At 42.7% G+C, this 24,420-nt stretch overlaps 2 protein-coding genes and 1 non-coding gene across 6 annotated transcripts in view; 2 read left to right on the top strand and 1 right to left on the bottom strand.

Moving 5' to 3' along the window:
- LOC145453633 (uncharacterized) overlaps positions 1 to 12,209 on the top strand; it is a 31,400-nt gene extending 19,191 nt beyond the window's left edge. For all 4 annotated transcript variants that reach the window (XM_080331603.1, XM_080331605.1, XM_080331604.1 and 1 more), the window contains exons 10-17: positions 1,552 to 1,704; positions 4,082 to 4,246; positions 4,416 to 7,409; positions 7,470 to 7,567; positions 8,721 to 8,848; positions 9,486 to 10,105; positions 11,146 to 11,349; positions 11,913 to 12,209. In XM_080331603.1, coding sequence (XP_080187729.1) covers positions 1,552 to 1,704; positions 4,082 to 4,246; positions 4,416 to 7,409; positions 7,470 to 7,567; positions 8,721 to 8,848; positions 9,486 to 10,105; positions 11,146 to 11,349; positions 11,913 to 11,968 — 4,418 coding nt within the window. In that variant the 3' untranslated portion in view covers positions 11,969 to 12,209. The remainder of the gene's footprint in view (positions 1 to 1,551; positions 1,705 to 4,081; positions 4,247 to 4,415; positions 7,410 to 7,469; positions 7,568 to 8,720; positions 8,849 to 9,485; positions 10,106 to 11,145; positions 11,350 to 11,912) is intronic.
- Positions 12,210 to 13,362: 1,153 nt separating this feature from the next.
- Positions 13,363 to 13,434, bottom strand: Trnap-agg (transfer RNA proline (anticodon AGG)). The gene has a single exon. It is a non-coding gene; the product is annotated as a tRNA-Pro (tRNA).
- A 4,896-nt stretch (positions 13,435 to 18,330) lies between these two features.
- On the top strand, positions 18,331 to 24,004 carry LOC145454748 (uncharacterized). Its single transcript, XM_080332733.1, has 3 exons — positions 18,331 to 18,611; positions 23,421 to 23,507; positions 23,561 to 24,004. Exons 1-3 carry the CDS (start codon positions 18,437 to 18,439, stop codon positions 23,929 to 23,931), a joined length of 633 nt encoding a protein of 210 aa, XP_080188859.1. The 5' UTR covers positions 18,331 to 18,436; the 3' UTR covers positions 23,932 to 24,004.
- Positions 24,005 to 24,420: the final 416 nt, after the last annotated feature.

Raw genomic sequence — 24,420 nt, forward strand, 5'->3', positions numbered from 1 at the left:
GGTTGGGAATCACTGGTTTAGACCATAGGGCAGTTCAATAGCTATAGTGTCTTACAACCATGGTCGTTTCGCGGACCCCTTCGTCGAATATTTCACCCGAAATTACCCAATAGGTAAAGGTATTCCTGTGACTTATATTGGTGACTTCCCCGAGCATGCAACTATTGACAGTAAAACAACATTATGAGGGACTAAATCTTATTATAACCTTTTAGTTAACCCGGTATACTTCTTGCAGCCGTCACCGAATTCGTGGACTCTTGTCACATATTGTTATAACTTTTGAGCTTTACTTCTCCTGACTCGACTTTTCACGACAAACCTTGCACTTGTTGCGCCATACCGTTCGCATTAATAAGAGCCGCCTCCTTACTCTCTATATTTCAAAATACCAATAATAAATAATTGACAAAAACACGGCAGCTGTAAAGCTTAAGGAAAAATATATGGAAAAACTTATTTGAAAACTGACCACATTACACTTCGGTAATGTATACATAAATACACCTGATCCCTTCCGTTTGAAATATTTTGCACTCGGTGTAATATATGTTGTATTGGCTGTAAATAAATCACAAGAAAACAAGGTCGTCGCTTTCGGTAGTGACAACATCGCGTCAAGTTTGGCATGTTCTGTTCGCGAACATTATGGGCAGGTAGATTTTGACTTAAAACAGGGTAAACATTTTGGCTAACTAGCCATGGATTCAGTATGACTTTTTCCCGCTCTGGAGCGATATGTGGAGGAGCTGTCGCGGGACGCACAAAATGGTCTCGCAGACCGAAAGTTTAGCACGTCTGAGCTAGTTTCTAAAACAGGGGGTGACATTTGTACGAAAACGGATGATTTTAAATAAAATCCCAGCAATATTTAGTCAGAAATCGGACAAAAGGAATACTCATTGCAAAAGTGGTCGTACAAGGGTGCTCTGATTCACATTTAACAAACTATCGCATGAAAACATATCCACTTTATGGGCTCCTCATCGCCGACCTCACTGCAATTGCGGCGACTCAAAAAAACAAAACAGATATGGGTCGAGCTATATAAGTCGACGACAAAAAGTACCGATGAAAGCCTAGAACATACAGAGACTGTTGAGAGAGTGAAAGAGCAATTGAACCTGAAGAAATGCATTGAACTGTGTGATAAATGTAATGTCGTGGAGCACAAAGCCCTAATCGGGCTATAAGCACCACTGTTGTGTGTATTTACCAGTTCTACTGTGAATGAAGAATATAATTATGATAATAATATCCACTTTATACCGTCATATTGCAATAATAGTACATATATTGCTAAAGTATTCCACAAGAGCTTGAACAAATACCATATCATTATCATATGTCTTTAGATTTAAAATTGATTGTAACGAATCAACTGGAAAACGAGCTTTCACGATTGATTCCGTCTTGAGAGGTTTTGAATTATTAAAACTAAAATGCATCAATATATCACGGGATCTGTTACAGGTGTTCACATCTGGTCTATATATTTACAGGTCATGAATTTAAGGGGGAATTGACCTATATGCGTTATCTGTATTACAGAATTACCTAAAGTTGTGCCAAGACGAAATTCTGCAACGGGTGCATCCCAATCTCAATACCAGGACAGTGTGGAACCTGCGATTTTGAAAGAAGAGGAACTGGACGGGACCGATTCATTTTTTCTGGCACCTGCCATCTCGCAAGTCAACACAGGTATGTCACGGCTTAGCAAGTCGCCTTCCTTACAAAAACAAAAATAGTGGGACTATAATCTCGATTCCTTATAATTCCCCAAATAAAGATGACACTGCTCAAGGGATGTCCCTATTGGATTATTACACCCGAAGTTGAATTGAGGTTGTGTGAAATGTCATGTGGCGGAGTGTCATGAAAACGTTCCCCGTCTTGTATAGATCGTATCTTATCCTGAAGTTCTTTCGTTTTGTGGTGTGCTTCATGATGGGCATTAATAACATTTGGTGTTATGAAGTCAATGAATGCAGTTTATGAGAACAGACTCATCGTTCTATTGAGTTATAGTAAACGATATATAGGCTTTGGTGCGCGGATTACGCATGGCATGGTCACTATGATTTGTTGGAAACTGTTTCGGTTTGGTAGTTATATCCAGCACACATTGTCCCGTGAAATTGTGGTACATTATAGGAGCTGTTGAATTGAATTTGAATATATATAGTATTACTGCAAGCGAACTCCTTTTGCTGTAATAGGTTATCGACTGGCAAAACCTGCGCGTTCCTAAACCAAATTACACTATCCGAAATGGGTATTGATTTTTCCAGTCATTTGCTACGTCGCTCCTATATAAAGCAGCCATTACGTCATCGGATCTACGAGCGACTACTCGTATGGTGTTGTTCGGTTGATGTTATCAGAGAAGCGGCCATAATATTTTCGTACCTCATATGGCCAATATGCCAATATGCCAATCGGAGCTGACACATAAAACGTGAAATATACTTCATATCAGCCACACACGTGGCTGTGATATCTGAAACGTCGCTAGTGGTGAAGAGAATGCTTCCTATTTCGGCAAGGGTTGCATTTAGAACAAACGGTGTTTTAAAACACTTTGTTTGAAACATGTTTTATACAGTGTTTTTTAAAAAAAAGCCTTTTTAAAACAAAATTGTTTTTTTTTCAAGTTGTAAAATATCCCATAATTGTGTAAATACTTTCCAAAAAACATGTTATATGAGCCTACTGACAATTACCACCAGATATAGCCGACGTGCATCGATATGGGATGGTTGGAACCCTAAAAAAAGTCGGCTCAACATTAACAGTACAGATACTTCGTCAAAGGAGCTATATTTACCCTATATTTTCAATTGTCAATGTCAATTCACTATGACGTCGCAATTGAATATTCGTGACGTCATGGCTTTGAATAAAAATAAAAAACATGTTTTAAATTAGGGCCTTGTTTTAAACATGTTTGTTTTAACTTGATTTTTTGTTTTAAATGCAACCCTAATTTCCGCTATATAGTCCCAGATATATTTCAACTTCCGAACGTATACGCTCGATGTGATACATTGCAACCTGCCACGGAAAAGGTTCTTATCGACCCAATTGCCGTGTTACTTTCTTGTCGATGTCACACCGATTCGTAGCCATGCAAATGAGATTTTAATAATTTATCACCCCCAAACTGCCATTTGCCAGTATCCGGACTTGCCAACTACAAATCAACGACTGCGTTTAACATTCGGTATGCCTCTATTGGACGGGTGATATTAATTAAATTAAAGTGATAACTCGACCGAAAATATAAATGGAAATTTGTCAAGCTTAGCTGTCAAGAATCTTATCTTACAAGTAACGACTTCTAAACGAATTAATAACCAAGCCATGAATAACGTCCCTATGGTATGGCGCTAAAATATTCATGATACAGACAATTCCATGCCACGAAAACATTGGGAATGAAGGCAACCTCTAAAAGGTGTTGGTTCGTGTGCATACGAAGGGAGCCGAAAATTATTTCGTGAATTAAAATAAATTATAGAGTATTGTTTTTGAAAATTTATGCAACTGTATTCAAATTTTTTTCGCACTGGGCGCGATATAATGTTGCCAAATCTCTTCATTATTGGGCACCCTTCCCCCAAAGGAAAGATACTCATGAATTATAGAGATCGGCATTCGCCGTCGGCCATTACCGCGTCACGACGCATCAAACCGTATGAAGTTTTAGGCAATGTAACATGCAACCCCTAGAAGTGTGCCAGAACGATCTGCAGCGAGAAAACCTTGGCCGAAGTGGAATGTCATTATGCTGGGCGAAAACTTTGATATATGTATATGTTCAATTATCCATAGGAGCCTATAAATGTTTGGTACCAAATGATCCTCTCCTGGCAATCTACAAGACAAATGCCATGCCGCAGAGAACACTATTTGCCAGAGAAGAAATAACAGCGAAGCCCCGCAGAGGTTAGGTTTATCACCCTATTGGGGCCAATACCAACGTTGGGGGATGACGAAGTGCTGTTTCGGCCCTGCTTTCAATATATATAATATTATAGAAATATCCAGTACAACACGAATCCTTATCATCGTTCAGGATATCTGCAATCAGGCGATGAGCTATCCGGTCAGATTTTATCTAGAATGGAGCAATATGCGTCAACGGGACATCACTATGATCTCGAAGAGAACGACACGGAGGGTGATTTCGATAACCTGTTCGAGTACTCTGGCAGAATTGGTGATCACCCTGACACGACAGGTAGTCATTTATACATCTAATTCCGATCTAGTAGATTATGGCAAATGTTGATCGCAAATGCAATCAAAGAACTAAGCATGTAACAGCATGAATACTGCGCAGCAACAACAACTCATGCCAGATAAACTCTTGTAAGACAACAGCAGCAACTTGAATGATGTATTCACAGGGCAATTGCTGAACGCTGAGACGACATCGGCTCCAAACAAACTGATTCGGGCGGATAAGTCTGAATCCTATCAATCTATGATTGACTCGCATAGGAACGAAAACAAGGCAAAGTCGGCGGGCGATTTGACTACGGGAAACCCACAAGGATTGCAAAATGAACTAAACTACAGCCCGATGATGGGCTCGGGCGAATACGCAAGACAGTACCATAGGATAGTAAACAAAAATACCTGCGATGACAATTATTCTCTTTCGAAAGGGTTGCAACAACAAGATTGCTGTCAAGTCGGAAATGATTTAGAAACGATCAACAAATCATTTCCAGCAGTAGATTCTGAATCGAGTAATCATAAGAGATATATTTCAAATGTTAATAAGCGATCTAAGCCGAAACCGACAGGCACCAAGTGCCCGAGAATGCCACTGCCTTCTTCCACATGCGGCACGGCCTACGATTTCAAGCAACCATCAGGTAAAATCAAGATCAGCACCGAAAGGAAGACCAGAATCGAAGATGAGCTGTCAGCGGTCGATACAGATCTGCAAGATTTCCAAGAGAAAATGAAGGAAAATATGCGAATTCTATCAGGCGAAGTGACTCCTACGTCCATCACGGAATCGGAAGACGAGGAAGAATTCCTGAGAGCAGCCACGACTTCCCTACCAACTTTCCCTAGTTCAGCAGTAGGAGGGAGAGGATATACATTCCAACCGCTTCATGCCGAAGCGAACAGAGACGGGCAAAGGAATTCACGAGATTCCAGGGTCAAACCGAAGAAGCTGGCTAATATGTTTATGAAGCGCACCACTTCGACGGATAGCTTCGCGGATTTACTGCAAAAGACTGACGTATCGCGCAAAACTTCGCGATCATCGACTGCCGGTAAGAAATGCGGTCTACCGTACGGCAAAGGTCAGCCCACGAGCGCTGTCAAGCCAGACGATCAGTCGTCCGTACGTCCAACGTTTTCAGATCCTAGTGATCTAAGGAGTCAAAGCGGATATCAGCAGTATAAGGAGAGTAGTCCTGCCATTGCAGTCAGTACGCGAAGCATCGATATTACCCGTGACATGAATTTCACTATGCCGAAAAAACCTATGAATACAAACGCCGTCGAATCCTCTATTCACTGCGACGCTTCCAGCGTAACGGGCGACTATAGCTCGTCTGGCGCGGGAATCTTCACGGATGGGCTGGCACAGTGCTTTCCGTGTGGGACAAAATCGACACAGGCCATATCATCGTCATCGCCGATGGATGTGAAAACCCGGATAGTTTCCGGAGCACCGGAATACTCGCACGTGGTAGTTACGCCCAGACGTAGCGTGAGGTCGGTAGATTCATCGACGCAGGTCTCACCGACAAATGAAACTTGTTCAGATTCGTTTGCAGAGGGGGCATTGACGATTGCAGATCTGAGAAAACTCAAAAACCTCATCGAATCTCTGAATAACAACAGTGAACTGGATGAATTATTCTCCGACAAGCACTCTTGCCCAGCAAAATCTATTAGAGAAGCGTCAACAAAGGCGTCAACGTCACAGACTGGAGAACGAGGAGTGGACCGTGACATCACACAGCAACTCATGGGTGCAGTTTCACAATCATCAACAGTAAAACAAGATTACGGCGGAAATGTTTTAGGACCAGGTGCTTATACTGACATGGAAAATATCGATGCTGCAGCACCAGGAATTAACAAGAACCCACTTAGCAATATATATATGAACAACGTCATTAGGTCAAATCAGGATTTTCAATGCGGACAGTCCCCATCGCCACATGGATTCGTACCGCCAAATAGCAGAGTAATTCCTAACAACGCAGTATACAGAGTGTCGGGCAACGCTGTACGATATCCTGATCCAGGCATTGCAGGACACATAGGAGCGCAAGTTCCTCCTTGTCCTCACAGGTATCCTTACCAAAGAAATGCATATGGGCCGCCGATTTACAGCTACCCTCCAAATTATATGATGGAGTTCAATAAAGTGCATAATATTCCACATTCTCAATACGATCCGGCATTAGCACAGTACCCTTCTACCAATGACTATTTCGGCATGGATATGTATCAAGGCTACCCTTTTGGTGCTGATCGCCCGATAACAAAGCAACCCCGTGGGTTGCAAATGCCTGCAGAACATATTCCGGGCGATGTCTACCGATACGAGTATGTTCGTGACCCTGGACGAGTCAGTCAAGCCGGGAGCCGGGAGCCTAGTCCGCATGGACGCTATGTAAGTTCGCGTGGTAACTCTCGTGCGACCTCACCAGACGACCTGTCGAGCTCTGCACAACGTCATGTTCTTCCAAAAACAGAGCCTATGATAAATATGCTTCGTAAAAGTTTGTCAGTACCGACTGCCTTGAATGACGACCAACCATCGTTTGTGGTTGAAAATGCCCGCCAACCGCGCGTGAAACCATCACAGTTGAAATACCAGTATGACTCACCGCGCGTTGAGTACGGAGATCCTGGCATTCGTAAACCTGACAATCTGGATAGCTACCAAAATCGCTATAATTCTCATAAGTATCAGCATGAAGGTTCGCGCCAAAGAAGACTGTACTATGACAGTGAGTGTTTGGATACTGATTATTCGGAACAGTGTGAAGAGCAGGTGTATAAGGAGGATGATCGGCTTGATCGCGAACCATTCGACTATCACGATTATGAAACGAGAGATAGACCAATCCCGGGTAGATTTCCGCCGCCATGTAGAAGTTACGGTAACGGTGGACGATCGCGGGAACGACGTCATCACTCTCAAAACCACGAAAATAGAGATTACTCTGCCGGCAGTAATCACTTCGAATCACGAAAGCCGCGATCGTTGTCTCGATCTTATTCGATGCAGCAAGACTCTTATGGCACCATGCCGCGTTCGTTATCAAGAAGAAGTCTTCCAAAGCCGCCCGAAGACGACCTTTACAGTTGGAGATACGAAACTGCAAAGCAGCAGAGCGCATCGGGATTGCCACCGTCACGTAAGACTGCGCATGCGCAGAGTACACGTGTTTGACAGCGCTAGATATCATGATTTTTAGGTCGGTCTCGCATGGTCAACGGCAGAGACGTAAGCCGTCATAGGATGACTATGGCTGAACTTGATGAACAAGAACGGGAACTGGATTTGCGTTTGAGAGTAGGTGACATCGAGCTTGTTTCGTAGCCAATGCTTTGTTTAGGTAAACATAAATATAACCCCTTAATTACAGGGTTGGTCCTAGGATAGTCAGGATTGGTAATCAGGTCGAAGATGTATCACCGTAGATTTGTAAGCACATGCATAAGTAGCGATTCCCAGGATGTGTCTCTTCTAGTAGAAGTAGAAGGTGTGAGGTCAGAAAAGTACTTGAAAAGGCTTTTTCAAAAAGTAGATTTGGTGCTGGCTTCACACACTTTAATGGTCGACTATATGTTGTTCAGGATTCGAGGTCCGTATCTTTCATTTCGTATCATGTTCGAATCCGCGTCTAATCGGGTATCGATTGCAAATGGTGCATAAGTCGGGTTTACCGTAACCTATGTCCAATCCTGTAATTGATTTTCGCATGATCCGTTGATCTTGATCCGATATCAATACATTATTTTTGCACAAACGTATGTGCATACTTATCCCTGGAATCTAGCTGAATTTTGACGAATGGGCAATTGAAAAAATACGAAGAATCCCAAGCAAAATCGACGACGTCGTAGCCCCAAACGAAAGTCACGAACTTTTTAACGATGTTTTGGATGTTGATATGTCACGTTGGACCCAAGGTGGCCATGGTTAAAGTCGCTACTCAAGCATTCGTAACGCCACAACTCACTACTTAGTTACAGGTAGAAGTAACAATTCCCAAGACATAAGTAAAAATGAATGGCTACTCAAGTAATCAGTTTTAAAGTAGATTTGATCGCAGACTCGCGTATACTTTTAGCACTACGTCGTACACTACAGATAGGTAGCTTACTATCTTCGGAAGGATATTCAATTACCCTAATACAGAGGCTATTTCACGTTGTTCTTGTGACAATGTCTATTGTCAAAGTGACGCATAACTACTTTTGAAATCCATGGTGTAAGAAGATTTTCCCCAAAATTTTCCCCCATGTCCGATAGAAGGCTAGCATGTTGAACATGACCATCCGTGTAGGGTGCGCAAGCACGTAACGCTACTTGATTACTCTGAAAAAGTATAACTACTTCATTACCGTCCCCTGCATTTGACCCATGTAAGTCCCGTTATACTTATGCGGTCATCGATGACAATGGCTTTGACACCAACATCTTATTTCAAACGTGTGTTCAGTATCTTGAAGTAGGCCGAACGAGACGTCCGAACATCAACTCAATTTCTCTGCAAGAAAACCTCATTCAAAGCAGGAGTGACCGACCCCGATACGAGGAACGCACCAATCGGCGAAACAACGATCTGAGGTAAGATGCATGTTGTTACATGTACGAGTACCGTCGAACATTGACACTGGATGTGAGTGAGGGCTGTGAAAGTAGCAGTCGCGATTTCTGAGATGTATCAAGCCTACGCATTTCACAGTTGATCGGAGGTGGCCCTTTCGAAATTGGAAAGTGCATCATCGCGACAGATGACTTAGCATAAAGATATACCCGTTTAACCAATTAGTTCAAGTGAGCAAAACCGTCTTCAGTACTCCGAACAAGTATAAGTGCTTCTTCGCTGATCATGCCTGGGTTCAACTGCGTCAAATTGATCTCATCGCTGCCACATGAACATTGTGATGGGCTTAGTGAACAGCGGTCGATTATAGATTCCCGCTTTGGTCAACCAGCATATTGAGGAGTTTCTTCGTCATTTTCTGCTTGATTTAAATCGCCATGTTTTGAGCCATGCGTCTGGTTGGCTGCTTGTCTTCATCTCTTGCCGTTATCCATTTCTTCCATTGTATCACAATTCGCAGGGATATTTGAATCGATGAAACTTCTTAATGTAAATTATTCTGATTCTGATAACTACCCGTGACATTTTCGTCTTTCCACGCAACTATTGTCGTTTTCAAATTCCGATCATTTGAATTTATTGTAATCCCATGCGCAGCATCGACGGCAACATCAAAATCAAGAATACCAACATCGGATCGCGCTCCTCCTCTCCAAGGTCAAATCATCAACCGCCAACGTCCGGTTACGAATACTTATCACCGGGATCCCGCGGTGCCAAATCACCCGTTAACAAGGCACGCACCAGACCCTCACGTGATCCACAAGACAGCGTCTCATTTTCAAGGAACTTTGACATATCTCACGACCCTGGAAGCTCGCCACATGTACGCAGAGGCACTAGCAGTAATACGACCGTACTAAGCCAGCGATCCGCAGCTTTCCACGACACAAACCCTTCCAACAACCCAAATACTACCGCGGAACAGCTAGCCGGAACCGACTATCAAAGCCGTTACAGGAGGCGTGTGCAAGAGAGCGACGAAACGCGATCGTCACGGCGTCGCGGGCCTCGCACAGAAAACGAGAGGTTGCAGGACGATCGTGCTATAGAAGAACTTTTCAACTCGTCCAAGCCTGGCAAATCTCATGCCGCGTATTTTCAAGAACGTGCGGAGTACAATTTACCGGCCGTTGCCAGATTCGCCGGCCAGGCGGAGAAGAATTGTGAAGTGCAATACAACTGCAAGTCTGACCACGGGGATTTTTCGGATCAAGGTTTGTTTCAGTAAGCACCGCATGATCGCGGGCGTGGATGAAAAATAAATGATGCGCCATCGATAATTTTCACTTCAGGAATGATATTTATGGGACTATTGCAGCAGTGGCGACGGAATAGAACCTTTAATTTTCCCTTCTTGAAGCTGGTCTTGTCGTTCCGTCTGGAGTTGTACAAATATTAACACTAGTCATATCACTCTGGCATCTATATACTCACGATCACGACTCGGTGTAATTTTAACTTATGATATCGGTTCCGATGATGTTGCTGTTCGGTATTCTAAGTGTCACAACATCTATGGTCTTTTTACACCTGGTCAATATATATTCTTTCATATTATAAGGCACCGCTTATGCAGATCAGACGGCGATGAGGAGCCCAAAGATAAACCTCCCAGAGTTATGATGTCATGACCGTGGTCGCTATCGCGCTACCGCGCCACCCATCTCGGATGCAGCTGTGGAGTATACCACTGCTATTAAGATTTTGGAACATTATTTCTTGCTCCCACTCTTTACCAACATCGAAAAAGATTTGGTTTATGATTTATATTTTCAGTTTTAAAAATTAGATTTCGCAGCGTAGCACACTTTCAGTATAGTCAGTCGGGGATGGCTACCTTCCACATGTCAACTTATCCAGAATGTCTGTAATAACACCACCAATAAGTGTCATGTTCGTATTTATATTCAGTTATCGCTATACATGGGCTATATAACCAGCAGGTTATTGAAATTTCTCTGTCAAAATTGATGCAAACTTTACTCAAATTGCTTTCTACTTTTCTAATTCCAAAAGTGTTAGAAATTAAGTAGTTTCACCTATCAAACTGTCGAGTAGAAGTGGAAGTGTAGTCAAAAACATTATTACCTGAATAACTAGCGCAATTTGGCAAAACTTACTTGATCACTCCGAAAAACTATAAGTACTTTATTACTGTCTAGTGTCTACCCCTGATGGCAACCCTGGCCCTGACCACAAAGTGCTCAAGCCACACATAAAATACGTGATACAATACAATCCCATTTTGTTGTAGGTTACGCTGTGCTGGCAGTCTCGAATCGGCCGCAGAACAGCGCTGCAGCGCAGGAGAACATCGCAAAAGAGGTGTGGATTCGCCAAGACGCGCTGACTGAAAAGCATTCGCGAGGTCCGATCCGCCAGAATAACCAGAATTCCGGAATGCAGAGATTGGAATTAGTGGACGACGACATGAGATCTGTGGTATCAGATAGCGAAGGTAAACAATCACGGAAGTGCTGTACATTTGTTTCAAGTCCACTCTATTTCCCATTCCAAAATCATTGATTGGCACGCGAGCTAATACATCTAGTAAATCAACGCTAGGTGGACTGGGTATTATACTGCCATAGTCACTGACACGCGAAATTCAGTTTCAATTATCCCCCGGATCGGCTAAACTCCATGTCGCGAAAAGGAGATATCGCAATGCGTAAACTATAGGAACGGTGTTTGAACTCCATCACAACCAGCTCTTAGCCCATATGTAGTATAAAATGCCAGGACTTTTTTCTATACTGTAAGCGACGCGAAAATCGTTAATGATCCCACAATCAAATCAAACGATGATCCGGTCTCGGCGGTCGTAAATCCGGTTCGAATCCGGCCAAAATCTTGCAATGTTATTTATTGGAGTACAATCCATCTTTGTCAATGAAACGTGCAGCGTTATAAGAAAACCAAACGTAATTGGCCGGATACTATCGTTTCCCCACTTGTTATAGAACCCATTGCGCCGTATTATAGTGGTAACGAACAGGTGACATGCCGTCGAATTTTCAGCTTATCTCCTCGGAAAAGAACGTACCCGCTGGTTTGACAAACCGCCCGGACGATGAGTCGACTGCCAATTATGACCGCTTGCGGAATATTCTCATAAATCTTCAAATGCAAGGAATCAGAAAGAGTTGATATGTTGAAGACTGTTATTCAGTTGCTTTATCGTGTTTTTCTTGAATTCAACTTCGTTTTATTACAAAGCTTATCTCGTCATACCCTGTAAAATATATCACATCTTGTGCTTGTGCATTTGTGCAATCTGAGTGTCGTGAAAGGACATAATAAATATTCCTCATATAATCTATGTTGCGTCTGGAATTAAGTTTTACGTTTGATGCCTTCGAATTATGGTAGAATTATATGCAGAACCGCATTTGCTGTGGCCTACGAGTGTTAGAGTAATCAATCAATATTAAATATTCAACTACTTGTTTGTTATTTTACCAAAGTTCTTGTTGATTGCTAATTTTCACACGCACGACCACCGCCGTTCACTATTCGGATGTTTGTTTCGACGCGAAACATCGGCGCGCCTTGATTCTAAATTCGTCGAACCATGCACTCAATATCTCAACTCTAGAATATCTACCTGAGTTCATCTATCTTGGCTCCTCCTCGCCATCTGATCCCCTGTCGCGGTGTCTTACAAATGCCTATACCAATATGGTTCTTACCGGGGTTCCCTGCGTCAGTCTCCGGCGTTCCACCGGAGGTCAAGACTCTCAACTAATACGTATGATTCGTAATGACACTCCGATCTTGGCCATCATTGGTTGCATTTACCTAAGTGTCATCAGTAGCCGAATCGTTACTGTTGGTGTTGGCACGTCATGTGAAGTGGCGTAGGCTACGCAGAGATGCCGGGTGCAAAATCGAGACGCTGTTCTTTTGACATGTCGATTCTATCTCCAATATTTATTCGCTCATTTGTAAATAAGCAAAGCGTATCACGCCGCTGCGTTTCGGCCGATTGGCACTTTCTACTTTTCTGTTATTCACGGTCACATTTCGATTACTTATGAAGCCTACGCCCACCTCCCGAGCAATATCCGTAATGAACTAACTGGACGCCAAATACACGTGTTAAACTGTCCATGTCCATTCACGGTTAAATTAGGACTGAAATGTTTTATATAGGCGTAATAAAAGTACCGGAATCGCTGGTGGCCACGTTATAAATAGTTACTGGGACTCGTTATGGTTTGAGTATCACTGTTCTATGGGCCTTCCGCCATACAGGAGCCAATACGTGTCCATGGCAGTCACAAGTTCAAGTGACGGCTAGTTCAAATTGTTTGATACATATCTCCTATTGCCATTTGAAAATTGCCACGCAATGATTCATTGTTTTGAATTTATAACAACAAGATGAATTTTTTTTTAAATTTTACTCCATGCTGCTACAAATGAACCCTCCCGCTCTTGCGCGAACGCCACCCGAGATGCAAAACGCGGGCTCGTCCGGGATTTGAACCCGGGACCTCTCGCACCCTAAGCGAGAATCATACCCCTAGACCAACGAGCCGACGCGGGTTGCCCTGCTGTTCGCGTCTGTAATTGCGGCTCAGATTGCAGAAGCTGCTGCTATATTCAAGTTGAAAGATAAATTCACATTGAATCGCGCCCAGCGCGAAGAAAATTTCAAGTGTAATTAAAATCAATCAAAAATCCGGAGTCAATTCGTAAATTCAATCAGTATGTCGACGGCCGCCAACACATACTAATAGAATTTCGTGTCGGCGGTCGCTCGAGTTTCCTTCTGCGGCCGCAGGTTGACCACCCTGTACTAAGGTGACGTCTGACATTGCTAAACTGGTCTCTGCATGAGTCACAATGATTTGCAATAAATAATAATGATTCTAATGCCTCATTTGAGGTCTGTGAAAATCATATTTTATGGTTAAGTCTGCTGATTCACACTTAATTTCCGCACCGGTCATATATATAGTAACGGCGTATCAGCGCGGGGCAGATCGACAAATTCCCTAGCCGACTCCGATCACGTTCCTTCAAATGGAATCCGACTCCGTCCGTATTAGAAAAATATAAATCCGTCTCCAATCCAAAAACAAACAAATTCCTGCCAATATCTGCCCGGACCTGGCTAAATCCTGCAAACTACTCCCGAGTACTCCGGTCGTATCAGAAAAAGTATGAATCCGGCTCCGATTCGGATCTAGGTTTATAAGCGAAAGTATGAATCCGGCCAAAAAATAAAAAGACCCGGTGTGATCTTGTTTCTCAGATAAAATGTGGGGTTCCGCGAAGGATTGCAGATTGGCGTAATGGTTCAATGGTTCCTGAGTCAATAAAGGTTACGTGCGATGACGGACCGTGTTACAACTAGGTAGATAACATAAATCATATTAACGAATATCGGCCTACAATAACAACAAATGCATATATGAGCATTGAGCATTCAGGATAAAATAAATAAAGACAATTTGGAAGTATACTAGCTGAAGGAAATTGTGTTTTTTTCAAGTTGTAAAATTATTCCATGATTGTGTAAATACTTTCCAAAATACATGTTATATGAGCCTACGGACAATTAACACCCTATAGAAGTCGGATATCGATATGGGATGGTTGGAACACTTAATCGGTTCAACAGCAACAGTACAGATATTTCGTCAAACGAGCTACATTTACCCTATATTTTCTATTGTCAATGTCAATCCATTATGACGTCATAATTGAATATTCGTGACATCGTGACATTATAAACAAAATAAAAACAAGTGCCTTGTTTTAAACATGTTTCATTTAAATTGAATTTCGTTTTAAATGCAACCGTACACGCGCAACCAAATCAAAATTATAAAAGGGTAGCAGAAAATTGGGACCGGAGAAGTTCTTTCAACAATGACGTGACGTCGTAGGTCTACTGAGGCGTGGTGAGCACGGATAGCGCCAAAATGCATCATTCAAAATTATGCCGCGGAAGAGGGGGTTTTCGTGCACCTTTCTACAATAACCTACTGTATACGATGATTGCATGTGAAACGGGACATGTCGCACCAGCTTGAACATTCGCGATTCCTCCGACCAACATCATCAAACACGACGCAGCAGCGTCATCTACAGATGAACAAAACCGCACAAAAAAGAGCCATGCAGTTATCGTCATGTCAAATCTCTTTTTAAGATTTGTGACGAAATTCAGAAATTGATTACCAACAGTGAAACTACTCCAATACCAGCCACCTCGTGTTGGTATACAATCTTTATACCACATTCCCATCTTCTAGTAGAGTCAACAGCGTTCAATTGTGTTTAGATAATAATCATACTAATTAACGCCTGAGGATTATTTAGCGATCGTGTACTTTTCGCGAGCTGTGAGGTCATGCGAGTCCATCGATTAGCATTTATACACCCTTTGTATGGCTCGGTAAAACGAAGTAGCAAAACTTCTAGTTTGTCGTCCTTATAGGCACAAGTCAACAAAGGGAGCGCAATTCCATCGCGGCATCATGAGCGGAAATTTCGGATCTTTGAAACACGATCCGACCTGGAGAATATTCTGCGAGCAAAAACGAGAGCCTGACGTTACGTGGAAATTACAATGTGCTGAGAAGCGAAAAGAGACTTACGTAGCGCAGGAAACCAGGAAGAAGATGACGGAAATAAAAGTCGAGCAAATTTCTGTCGCGGAGGAACGCCAAGAGTTGGCGTAAAGTTATACAGTTTCTGCTATGATATGCTATATGGCGGTTTGAAGTTGAAGCTGTGGAGATTCTAATTTATTTTGTATCCGTTCTGCTATGTTCCGTCTGCTTTTGATCTATACCACCAGACTCTTTACGTGTAATAAATTACGTTAATACTACAATTGTGTGAAGTGTTCAATTCTCAGAACAAGAGTCACACATGGATTATCGATCGCGACAAGGTAGCGACATGATTTCGCAGAGATTTCACTTGTGAGTTGAAATGGCCAAAGCTTGTTAAAACATTGTTCGAAATTAGAACGAGTCAAACCCTGCAAGCAGTGTTCGAGTACCGCCATTCACCCCGATTATGTAATAGTTCGTCAACAGCGCTGAGCCGCGTCACATGGGAGAATGATTAAAGCCTAAACTGACGTGCTCTTAGTTTGATTTCGGTCTATGGCCCTACAAACCGTAATTCGATAAGACAGGGAAAAGTTGAATGTGTATCCATAGGATGCGTGTACTGTACATGAAGGATAGGAATCAAATGCAAATCCCTTTAGCCTTAGCGTGATATAGGCTAGCTCGGAATTCCATGTATTGTATAGTATAGCGATGATGAAATAAGGGGGCAGACACGATTATAATCAAGACGAGTATTCTCAATTGCACGGAAATTAGATCTTCGTCAAAGCAGCCATAATTCTGTCAACGGTAAGCTAGTGATTATTGCTATAATACAGCGTATTGACAATAATATCGGATATGAATACCCAGAATACGGAATACCACATTGAATCAACTATGACGTGTTGTATTTTCTCGTAGGCTATTCGATATCAAAAGGTATCGCACGTCGAGGCTATCGATCTGTTACGCTGGCGAACTAATAATTGTCATTCATTTAATTTAATCGATCATCTCATCATGCATTACGCCACGAGCAGTGCAGGGAATAAATATGCCTTTGAGTATGACGTACAAATCGAAGATTCACATTCTGTGATAACTCTGTGATAACAGGAAATCATTTCGTATTTCGTTTTCGAAAGTGCGCAGTGTGCACCCTGTTTCGAGTTCTAACTAAATATGATCAATGAACAATGAACATCGATCAAGATGAAACCTTCGAATCAGGTTTATTCAATCGCGAATCTATACTAGCCTTCACTCATGTCGAATAGAGCCAAGCAGCAAAAACTTACTCAGCCCCGGGGCGACCTCTGACGGTTAAAAATATAAAACATACCGGTGTTCAAATTGTTTCCGAAAAGTTCAAAGATTACCCAGTAGTCCAGTTATTAAAATTTTATATTTTCAAAACATCACAACACTGCGATGCAATGAAAAGATATACGAAGTTGTCGAAACGACTGGAATCAGACTGGGATCAGACACCCACCTGGGCATTGGCGATGTACAAGGAGGCATGCACAATTGCACACTGAATGCAAAGTAAACGTAGTTGATATCAAAGGACAAGCGACAAAATGAGGTGGTATGTGATGGTAGGTGAGATCGATATGTCAGGTCGTGGTTCGGTAAAGTAGAGGGCAGACTAGTATTCATTCAGTAGAAATTGCTCGTATTTCGACTTAAATGTGGGTGGACACTGGACATACTCGACGACTGAGGGATATAGCCGGCGCGATACTGTTCCATACATTAGGTCCGTCATACTTGATGGAGTTGACGAAGGTCATATATAGCCAAATTTATTTTACCTCAAAAAACATAAATCGTCTGTCACCCACCCCATAACTCACACAGGTCGAAGGTGTTTGCATGTGAGGAAAGATTCTGTCAGCATCAGCATGCAGTTGTAGACAAATTTGCGTACTGCAATCATGGGATTATCACTTACCGTTTTTCAGGACTGTCTCATCGGTACCACATCACCCCTACTTATGCACCGCTTTCGATACCGAGGTAAAGAAGTCATTGAAATTGTCGGGGCAGTGCCCACAGTGTAATGTTAGTTATTGGGGCCATGATCACATATCAATTTACATGATTCTGATCAATTTAGAATTAGATTATTTACACGCGCCCAACTTCTTGCATTATAAAATTGAGTTATAAAATTCTAATATCTTTGGTTGACCGACAGGAAACTTGCCACGGACCGGCACCGGTCGACGGACAGGCGATTGAGAATCACTCTGCACTAAATCAAATCAATATACGGTGTTGCTGGTAGTCATTGATAAAAATAATGGGTGTTTTACAAACTTTCGACCGAAGGCTTAATGGGATATTTTATTCTGTGTGTGGCATCAACTATGGCCGTGGAGACATTTTTAAAAGCAATTGGTGTTTCAACTCAATGCAAATCCAACAAATTAGGCTTGTAATTATAGCATACGTTGTATTATCGACTGTTACATTCGATAGTTGTGTTCTGTATTATGACCCCCGCCCGATATCTGACATCACTTTGCAGAGTCTTCCTGATTATGCAGATCTATGCATTGCATGGTCGCTCAAGCCCTTGAATATATTTGTAAACATATCATAATCTAACTTTCATGAGATAATATGAAAACGCAGATTTTAAATTATGATGAGATAATGAAGAGCTATGCGCAAGAAGCGACAACAAATAACAACTACCAGATGCTCATACACGCGACTTTATTCATCACTCACCAATCAACATGCAATTGTCTTCTCATGCCCTTTTTCCATCAACACAACAAAGGTAAGGTCGCTTCATGGTTGATAGACTACCGCGAATTACGTAACGCGCTTGACATTGCTAGTATTTATACTGTGACATAGTCCAGGACATGTCAATATAAGTCGTTAATCGTTATAGATGGCATAGTACAGCAAAGCAGGCAGCGATCGATACTGAAAGTTCGAGTATACATGGCCAGACACTTTGGACGGTTGGAACGCGACGAGACGTGGAGGATATTTTGCGGGAAAGAGAGCGATACTTACCCGTTGGTGACAGTTGTTCCGCAAACTCACCGTCCTCCGATCAATCATGAAGCCCCGCCGACAGAACCGGTGCTTGCTAATCAAGTACATGTTGATGCGAGTAAGATATTCGAAGCGTTTGTTATAACACTTCATGAAGTAAAGAAAGTCAGAGTTCATAGTTAACGTGACCGAAGTATAGCCAGACTTATGCATTATTCTGTGCTTTACTGTAGTGTTCTATCTTCCTTTTATTACGGTCAAATACGGCATATGGATCACGAACATCAAGCGGCGTATAACCGAAACTGAACCGCGACATGAAAAATGCGTTGCTCGTTCGTTCGTGGGTGCAAATCGTTCCTAAATGGTATTCACGTTCCGAAAAGATCATTAGCTCCTTCAATATCGCTATCCGTTAAAAAAACGCCCGATGCTTAGAAATGGTAGGAAAGGGTGCAGGCGACTATGAAGTCAATAATCCCACTTCAGCCTTAAAATCCTCCAAAAAGGTGTGAATTCTACGCCAGTCAAACATTCGGCTTCCACTACTGCACGGTGTGCAGTGCGCCGGACCGTAACTGCCGCACCCCAAACCCCCCAATTGGGGGGCGAGCTCGAAGGGGGCCCGAAATTATTTCGTGAATTAGCATAAATTATAGAGTATTTTTGAAAATTTATGCAACTTTTTCAAATTTTTTCGTGCTTCGCGCGATTTCAAGTTGTCATATATCTTGATTTTGGGGTACACTCTTCCGCCAAGAAAAAATACCCAAGATTTATAGAAATGGGCATATCGGGTTGGCCATTACCCCGCCACGATGATATTGACCGATTTTATCATGAATTATCGAACATTTCGCGCTGGCTCACTGGCTCACTAAACGGTACGGCTAGTTTCGAGGCAAAAGCGAACAACGTGATTGGGGTAGATTTATGACCCTACGGGAGCCCAAGACCAAAGATTTTAGGGGGGGGGGGCTGACGAAGTGCAGTGTTCGTTCCTGCCAACGGGTATACGCCCGAAGACGTTTATTATTGAAGGGTCCTACCTTTTCAACCACACCTCACGCAGCTCTACATGTAGATCTGATGACGATAGCAGAGAGAGGATAAAAATTGATAGCAATAGATATGCAATTTCCGATCATTTTGACCGATTCAACAATGAATTATCGATTTTTTTCGCGCTTCGCGCATTTAAGTCATACATGCTGACTCAGTCAACGTCCCCAATGCAGATGATAAGTAGGGAAACACCGTATAGTCTAAGGTGGGTGTGGGGGGCGAAGCCCCCAGAAGTTCGGTTTATCATCATATGGGTGGCCCAAGACCCACGTTTTTTTTGGGGGGGGGGGTGATGAAGTGCTGTTACGGCACTGGTAGTGCATATACCATGCGGGTATTTTGATACATGGCCAAATCGTTCCGAAGCCACGAATATTTAGGCTTTTAGTGCAACAATTGTAGGGGAGTTGACGCATTCATCTCCTTGAGGGTTAAGAATGTGGTTGGAATCTCGTCATCAGTACTTTTCGAAGTGTTGGAAGCTAATCTAGGCTCGTCCTACTGTCCGTCGCTGTTCTTAGATAGTATTACTTTACAACAAGGGTATCCCAACATTTTATGGTCGTGACCCCAAATTCTGATTTCAAAATGTTGCGCGACCCCACCTCTCAATTTGGTGTGCTGGTTACTAAAAATGGTCAGCACCTTCACCCAAACCTACTCCCGTCCTATATTTGTGAAGCTGGCGTCTATGTGCGCATGCGCAGTAATAGAAATTATGAAATCGTCAACCTCTGTCCTTGGAAACTCAATCACGACTATAGGACGGGTATATAGGTCTTTTCAGTGATCGCACGTCACTGGGTCTTTTGGAACGATTTTTACTATACGTCAAATCGAAGTAGTGAAGTAATGCTAGGATAGTGTTACCATATTTCTGTGACACAAACTCCGGACACTCTTTAGCGCCCACTAAAGGATTTCAAAATGAGTTATGACGTCACACTAGCAAAGCTTTGCTCATAGACCAGAGGTGGTCATGGTCACGAATTACGATCCGGTTCAGGAGTATGTGGCTGTGTGTTGAGTGACCGGGACCGAAACCACATTTTTCAGCCCCTACCCACCCAACTAAACAATGATTTTGAGCCCACCATAGGGTAATCGATGCAACTTCTGGGAGAGTTGCTATATGAATTTGGTTTCTATATGCATTTGGTCGTTAAATTTTTGAATAAATTCTGTCAATAATATTGGTTGTTCCATATATTACAATTACTATATATTTACTCTCTCCGCCCACGTGATCAGAGTTAGCGGTAGAGCTGGTGGAGGATGATGAGTTCGAAAATACAGGGAGCGTAATTGTACATCGTTAGACGTTAAGTCATGTTCATGTCCCACCGCTAAGATTGTTTATCAGCCTTATGCCGGTAGCACCACGGAGTTTTATAAACACCCAACATCCAGTGGTTTCCAACCTTGTATGGTCCCGACTCCGTCTCCAATTTGAAAATGTTCCGTGGCCCGGATCAAAATTTGACGAGCTGAATACTAAAAGAAGTCAGCACCTTTGCCCAGACTGAATCACGGGCTATTTTGGAAGCTGACTACGTTCAAGATATTCGCGAACCCCAGAATAAAGGCAAACGACCGCCAAGTGTGGAGCCATCATATATCATTGAATAAAGCATTTAAACGGCCTTAACGATCTCTAGGAATATACCGTTGTCCTATAATTGCGATTACAATTAGGCTTCTTCCAGTAAATGACGGTTGTTTTTATTTATATTTTTTTGCACTTTTTGCATCAATAAATGTGATGATAAATCGCGCGCAGCGCTAAGAAAAATATCATGCATCAGCACAAATACTCCTGTTACTCATGTTAATTTACGAAAAAATTATGAGCCTAAGTCAAGTCTTCAAAATTCCGGATATTTGGCATATTTTAGAAATTCCTCCCGGACGCTAGTTCGAACAGTGAAATTTCGGACGATGGCAACCCTATGCTAGGTGAAATACTGTGTCACGAACAATCTCGATATTGCGCGTGTGTATATGTACTACAGGCCTACTGCTAACACATAGCACTGCTGCTGGTCACTTGTCGTTTTCCTGGATGAAAACATAACCGTCTTATTGATTTTTATCAGGCATATTAAATGACCACACCAACCATAAGTTATTATAGGTGCCGCTTAAAAATGATCGAATGTTCGACTGACGCGATACCTTGCTTACCGGGTTCGCATTCCTCAGAGGTCGTGCTATTCTTCTATTTTGATAAATGAACCAAAATACTCGGAAATGAGCCGCTGATAAGATCCGCGTAATTAGCATTATTGTAATAGTGATTGGTATTTAATTTTCGTCTCCACGACCCCCGAGAATAGGCCAACTGGGGCCGCGACCAATAGTTTGAGAACCACTGGTTTACAATGAAGAACCCACAGAAATAGCCTATCTCTAGTGGACGAAGGACAAATACAAGGAAGCGAATGAAAAGAACAAGTCAAGTGTCAAAAAGAAAGGTGTAGCCCAGTGGTTCCCAACGTGGGCGATATCGCCCCCCAGGGGACGATTTGGCGGTCTAGGGGGGCGGAAATAACGAAGGGGCGATAGGGGGGCGAAAACGGACGAAGGGGGCGATAAGGGCGAAAACAACGAAGGGGGCGATGGCGCGTTAAAACGGCTATATTGGAGTCTGGACCGTAACTACCGCACCCCAAACCCCCCAATTGGGGGTGGGGGCCTGAAATCGAAGAAAGCCCAAAATTATTTCGTGAATTAACATGAATGATATAGAGTCATTTTTTAGAAATTCATATGACTTTTTCAAAAAAATTTCGCGCCGTGCGCGATTTAATCTTTTCATGTATCCTGTTGTTGGGGTAGCCGTCACCCAACAAAAATACGCATGAATTATGGAAATGGGATACTTCGGCGTCGGCCATTACTGCGCCACGACGCACCAAGACATATGAAGTTAGAGGCCATGTAACATGCGACTCCGAGAAGTGTGCCAGAACGATCAGCAGCGAGAAGAAATTGGCCGAAAAGGAATGCCCTTGCGCTGACCAAAAACTTCGATATATATAGGCCTACATATATGTTTAATTGTCCATAGGCGCGTCAATGGCTGGCGTCGAATGTTCCTGTCCTGACGACCGTAACCCTACAGGACAAATGCCATCCCACAAGGAAAAAATTATTGGCCAGTAAAGAAATACCAATATGAAATCATGTGCGTCTTTTAGTTTGGTACGTTTTGACGATTTCCATATCTTCTGACATAGCAGATATAGTTGGTCACGAAATAGCATCATGTAAAGAAGTCAATATAACAACGATTCCGCCCGAAGATGTTTAATTATTATTTAGGGGTCCTACCTTTTCCAACATACCACATCGACCATATTGACCGATTCAAACATGAATTATATAAATTTGTCGCGCTTCGCTCGTTTAGGTGATATAGGCTACGGTGACTCACCAAACAGTAGCCTACATAAAATAGGGTATATAGCTGATATGTAGCGACAAAAAGCCCACTGGCTGAGGGGAACTGGGGTTTGGTTTATCACCCTATGGGGCCAAAGACCAGCGTTTTTTTCGGGGGGGGGGGGGTAGGCGTCACGAAGTGCTGTTTTTCGGTTCCCAATATTTGGGGGGCGATGATCGGTGTGGAGCTTCAAAAGGGGGCGATGAGTCGAAAAAGGTTGGGATAACCACTGGTGTAGCCGAACGATCTGCTACATCGAGCAGTAGATCGAGGTGGATGTTGGATTGAAATACCGTAGGCCTACTTGATCGTTTCGATATCCTCCAACAAATACTTAGGCTACGTCGCATTGTACGATGCACATTCGTGTCTTGAGCAGAAGAAAATAATAGAAGCGTTGACTTTAATTATTTTTAGAAAATGAAATGAAGAGATGGCGAATAAACCCGCAATCAATTTTCGACTACGATCCAGTCGAGGATGGCAAAGAGTCAATCAGTCTTTGTATGATTACATTTGCGATAGAAATTCCAACCAACATTTTTCTCGTTTTCCAGTTCGAATTAATTCCAATGGAGCCAGTGAAAAGATGGTGCATGAGGCCTACGGCCAGCGTCAATTCAAATCGGCTCATTCCGGCACACTTGGACTCGATTACATATCTGATCCCGCTGTTAATCACAAGCCATTCGAGAATTCGGCTCATAGGGGTTTCAGGTCACCGCTTCCAGTACGACCGTCTACTCCGTATGATGTAAAAGAAACATTGAAGTCTGAACCCCATATTCAGCCCTTTACTGCGACTCCAACGAATACTCTTAGCCCTCTGACCGAAGCAGCGTTTTCGGGCTACCAAGATTTCAAACCAAAATCTATCCCTGCGTACGGGAATTTCAACAGGACTGCATCTCCGTTTAATAACGAATAGGCTACCATGCTTTCAATTGAAATCCTCTTATAACCGCAAATATACAAAATGGCAATATATCAAGGCAGAATAACGTTGTTCAATTTGTTTAATGGTTATGCGAGGCAAATAGCCAGACTTCGAGCTGAAGGTGCCCGCAGATTGCAGGTCAGGATCATGCCGGGAGCTATCAGCCAGGCATGTTGGACAGTTAATTCTTGGACTATCACAGGTTACACTTTGCTCATCTGCGACTCACCTCTGACGTAGTCAATTTTAAACCAGACTTATGCAAATTACGTAATTCTGGAAGTAAAGAAAAAGTATGAATCCGACTCTGCCAAATCCACTCCTTTTCACGCCCGCAATATTTGTCATGTGCCTGATTTATCCAGATATGAAGCTGGATTCGTCGCAAAACTTGCGTCACGGCTAACGAAAAATTAGAGATTTTGACAAAGATTCCGTTATAGGTTTCCACATCTTTCAATACTTTACAGACCCTATCAT

The sequence above is a fragment of the Botryllus schlosseri genome, chromosome 13, assembly GCF_051294905.1.
Source record: "Botryllus schlosseri isolate E-star chromosome 13, Bs_hap1, whole genome shotgun sequence".
NCBI lineage: Eukaryota > Metazoa > Chordata > Ascidiacea > Stolidobranchia > Styelidae > Botryllus > Botryllus schlosseri.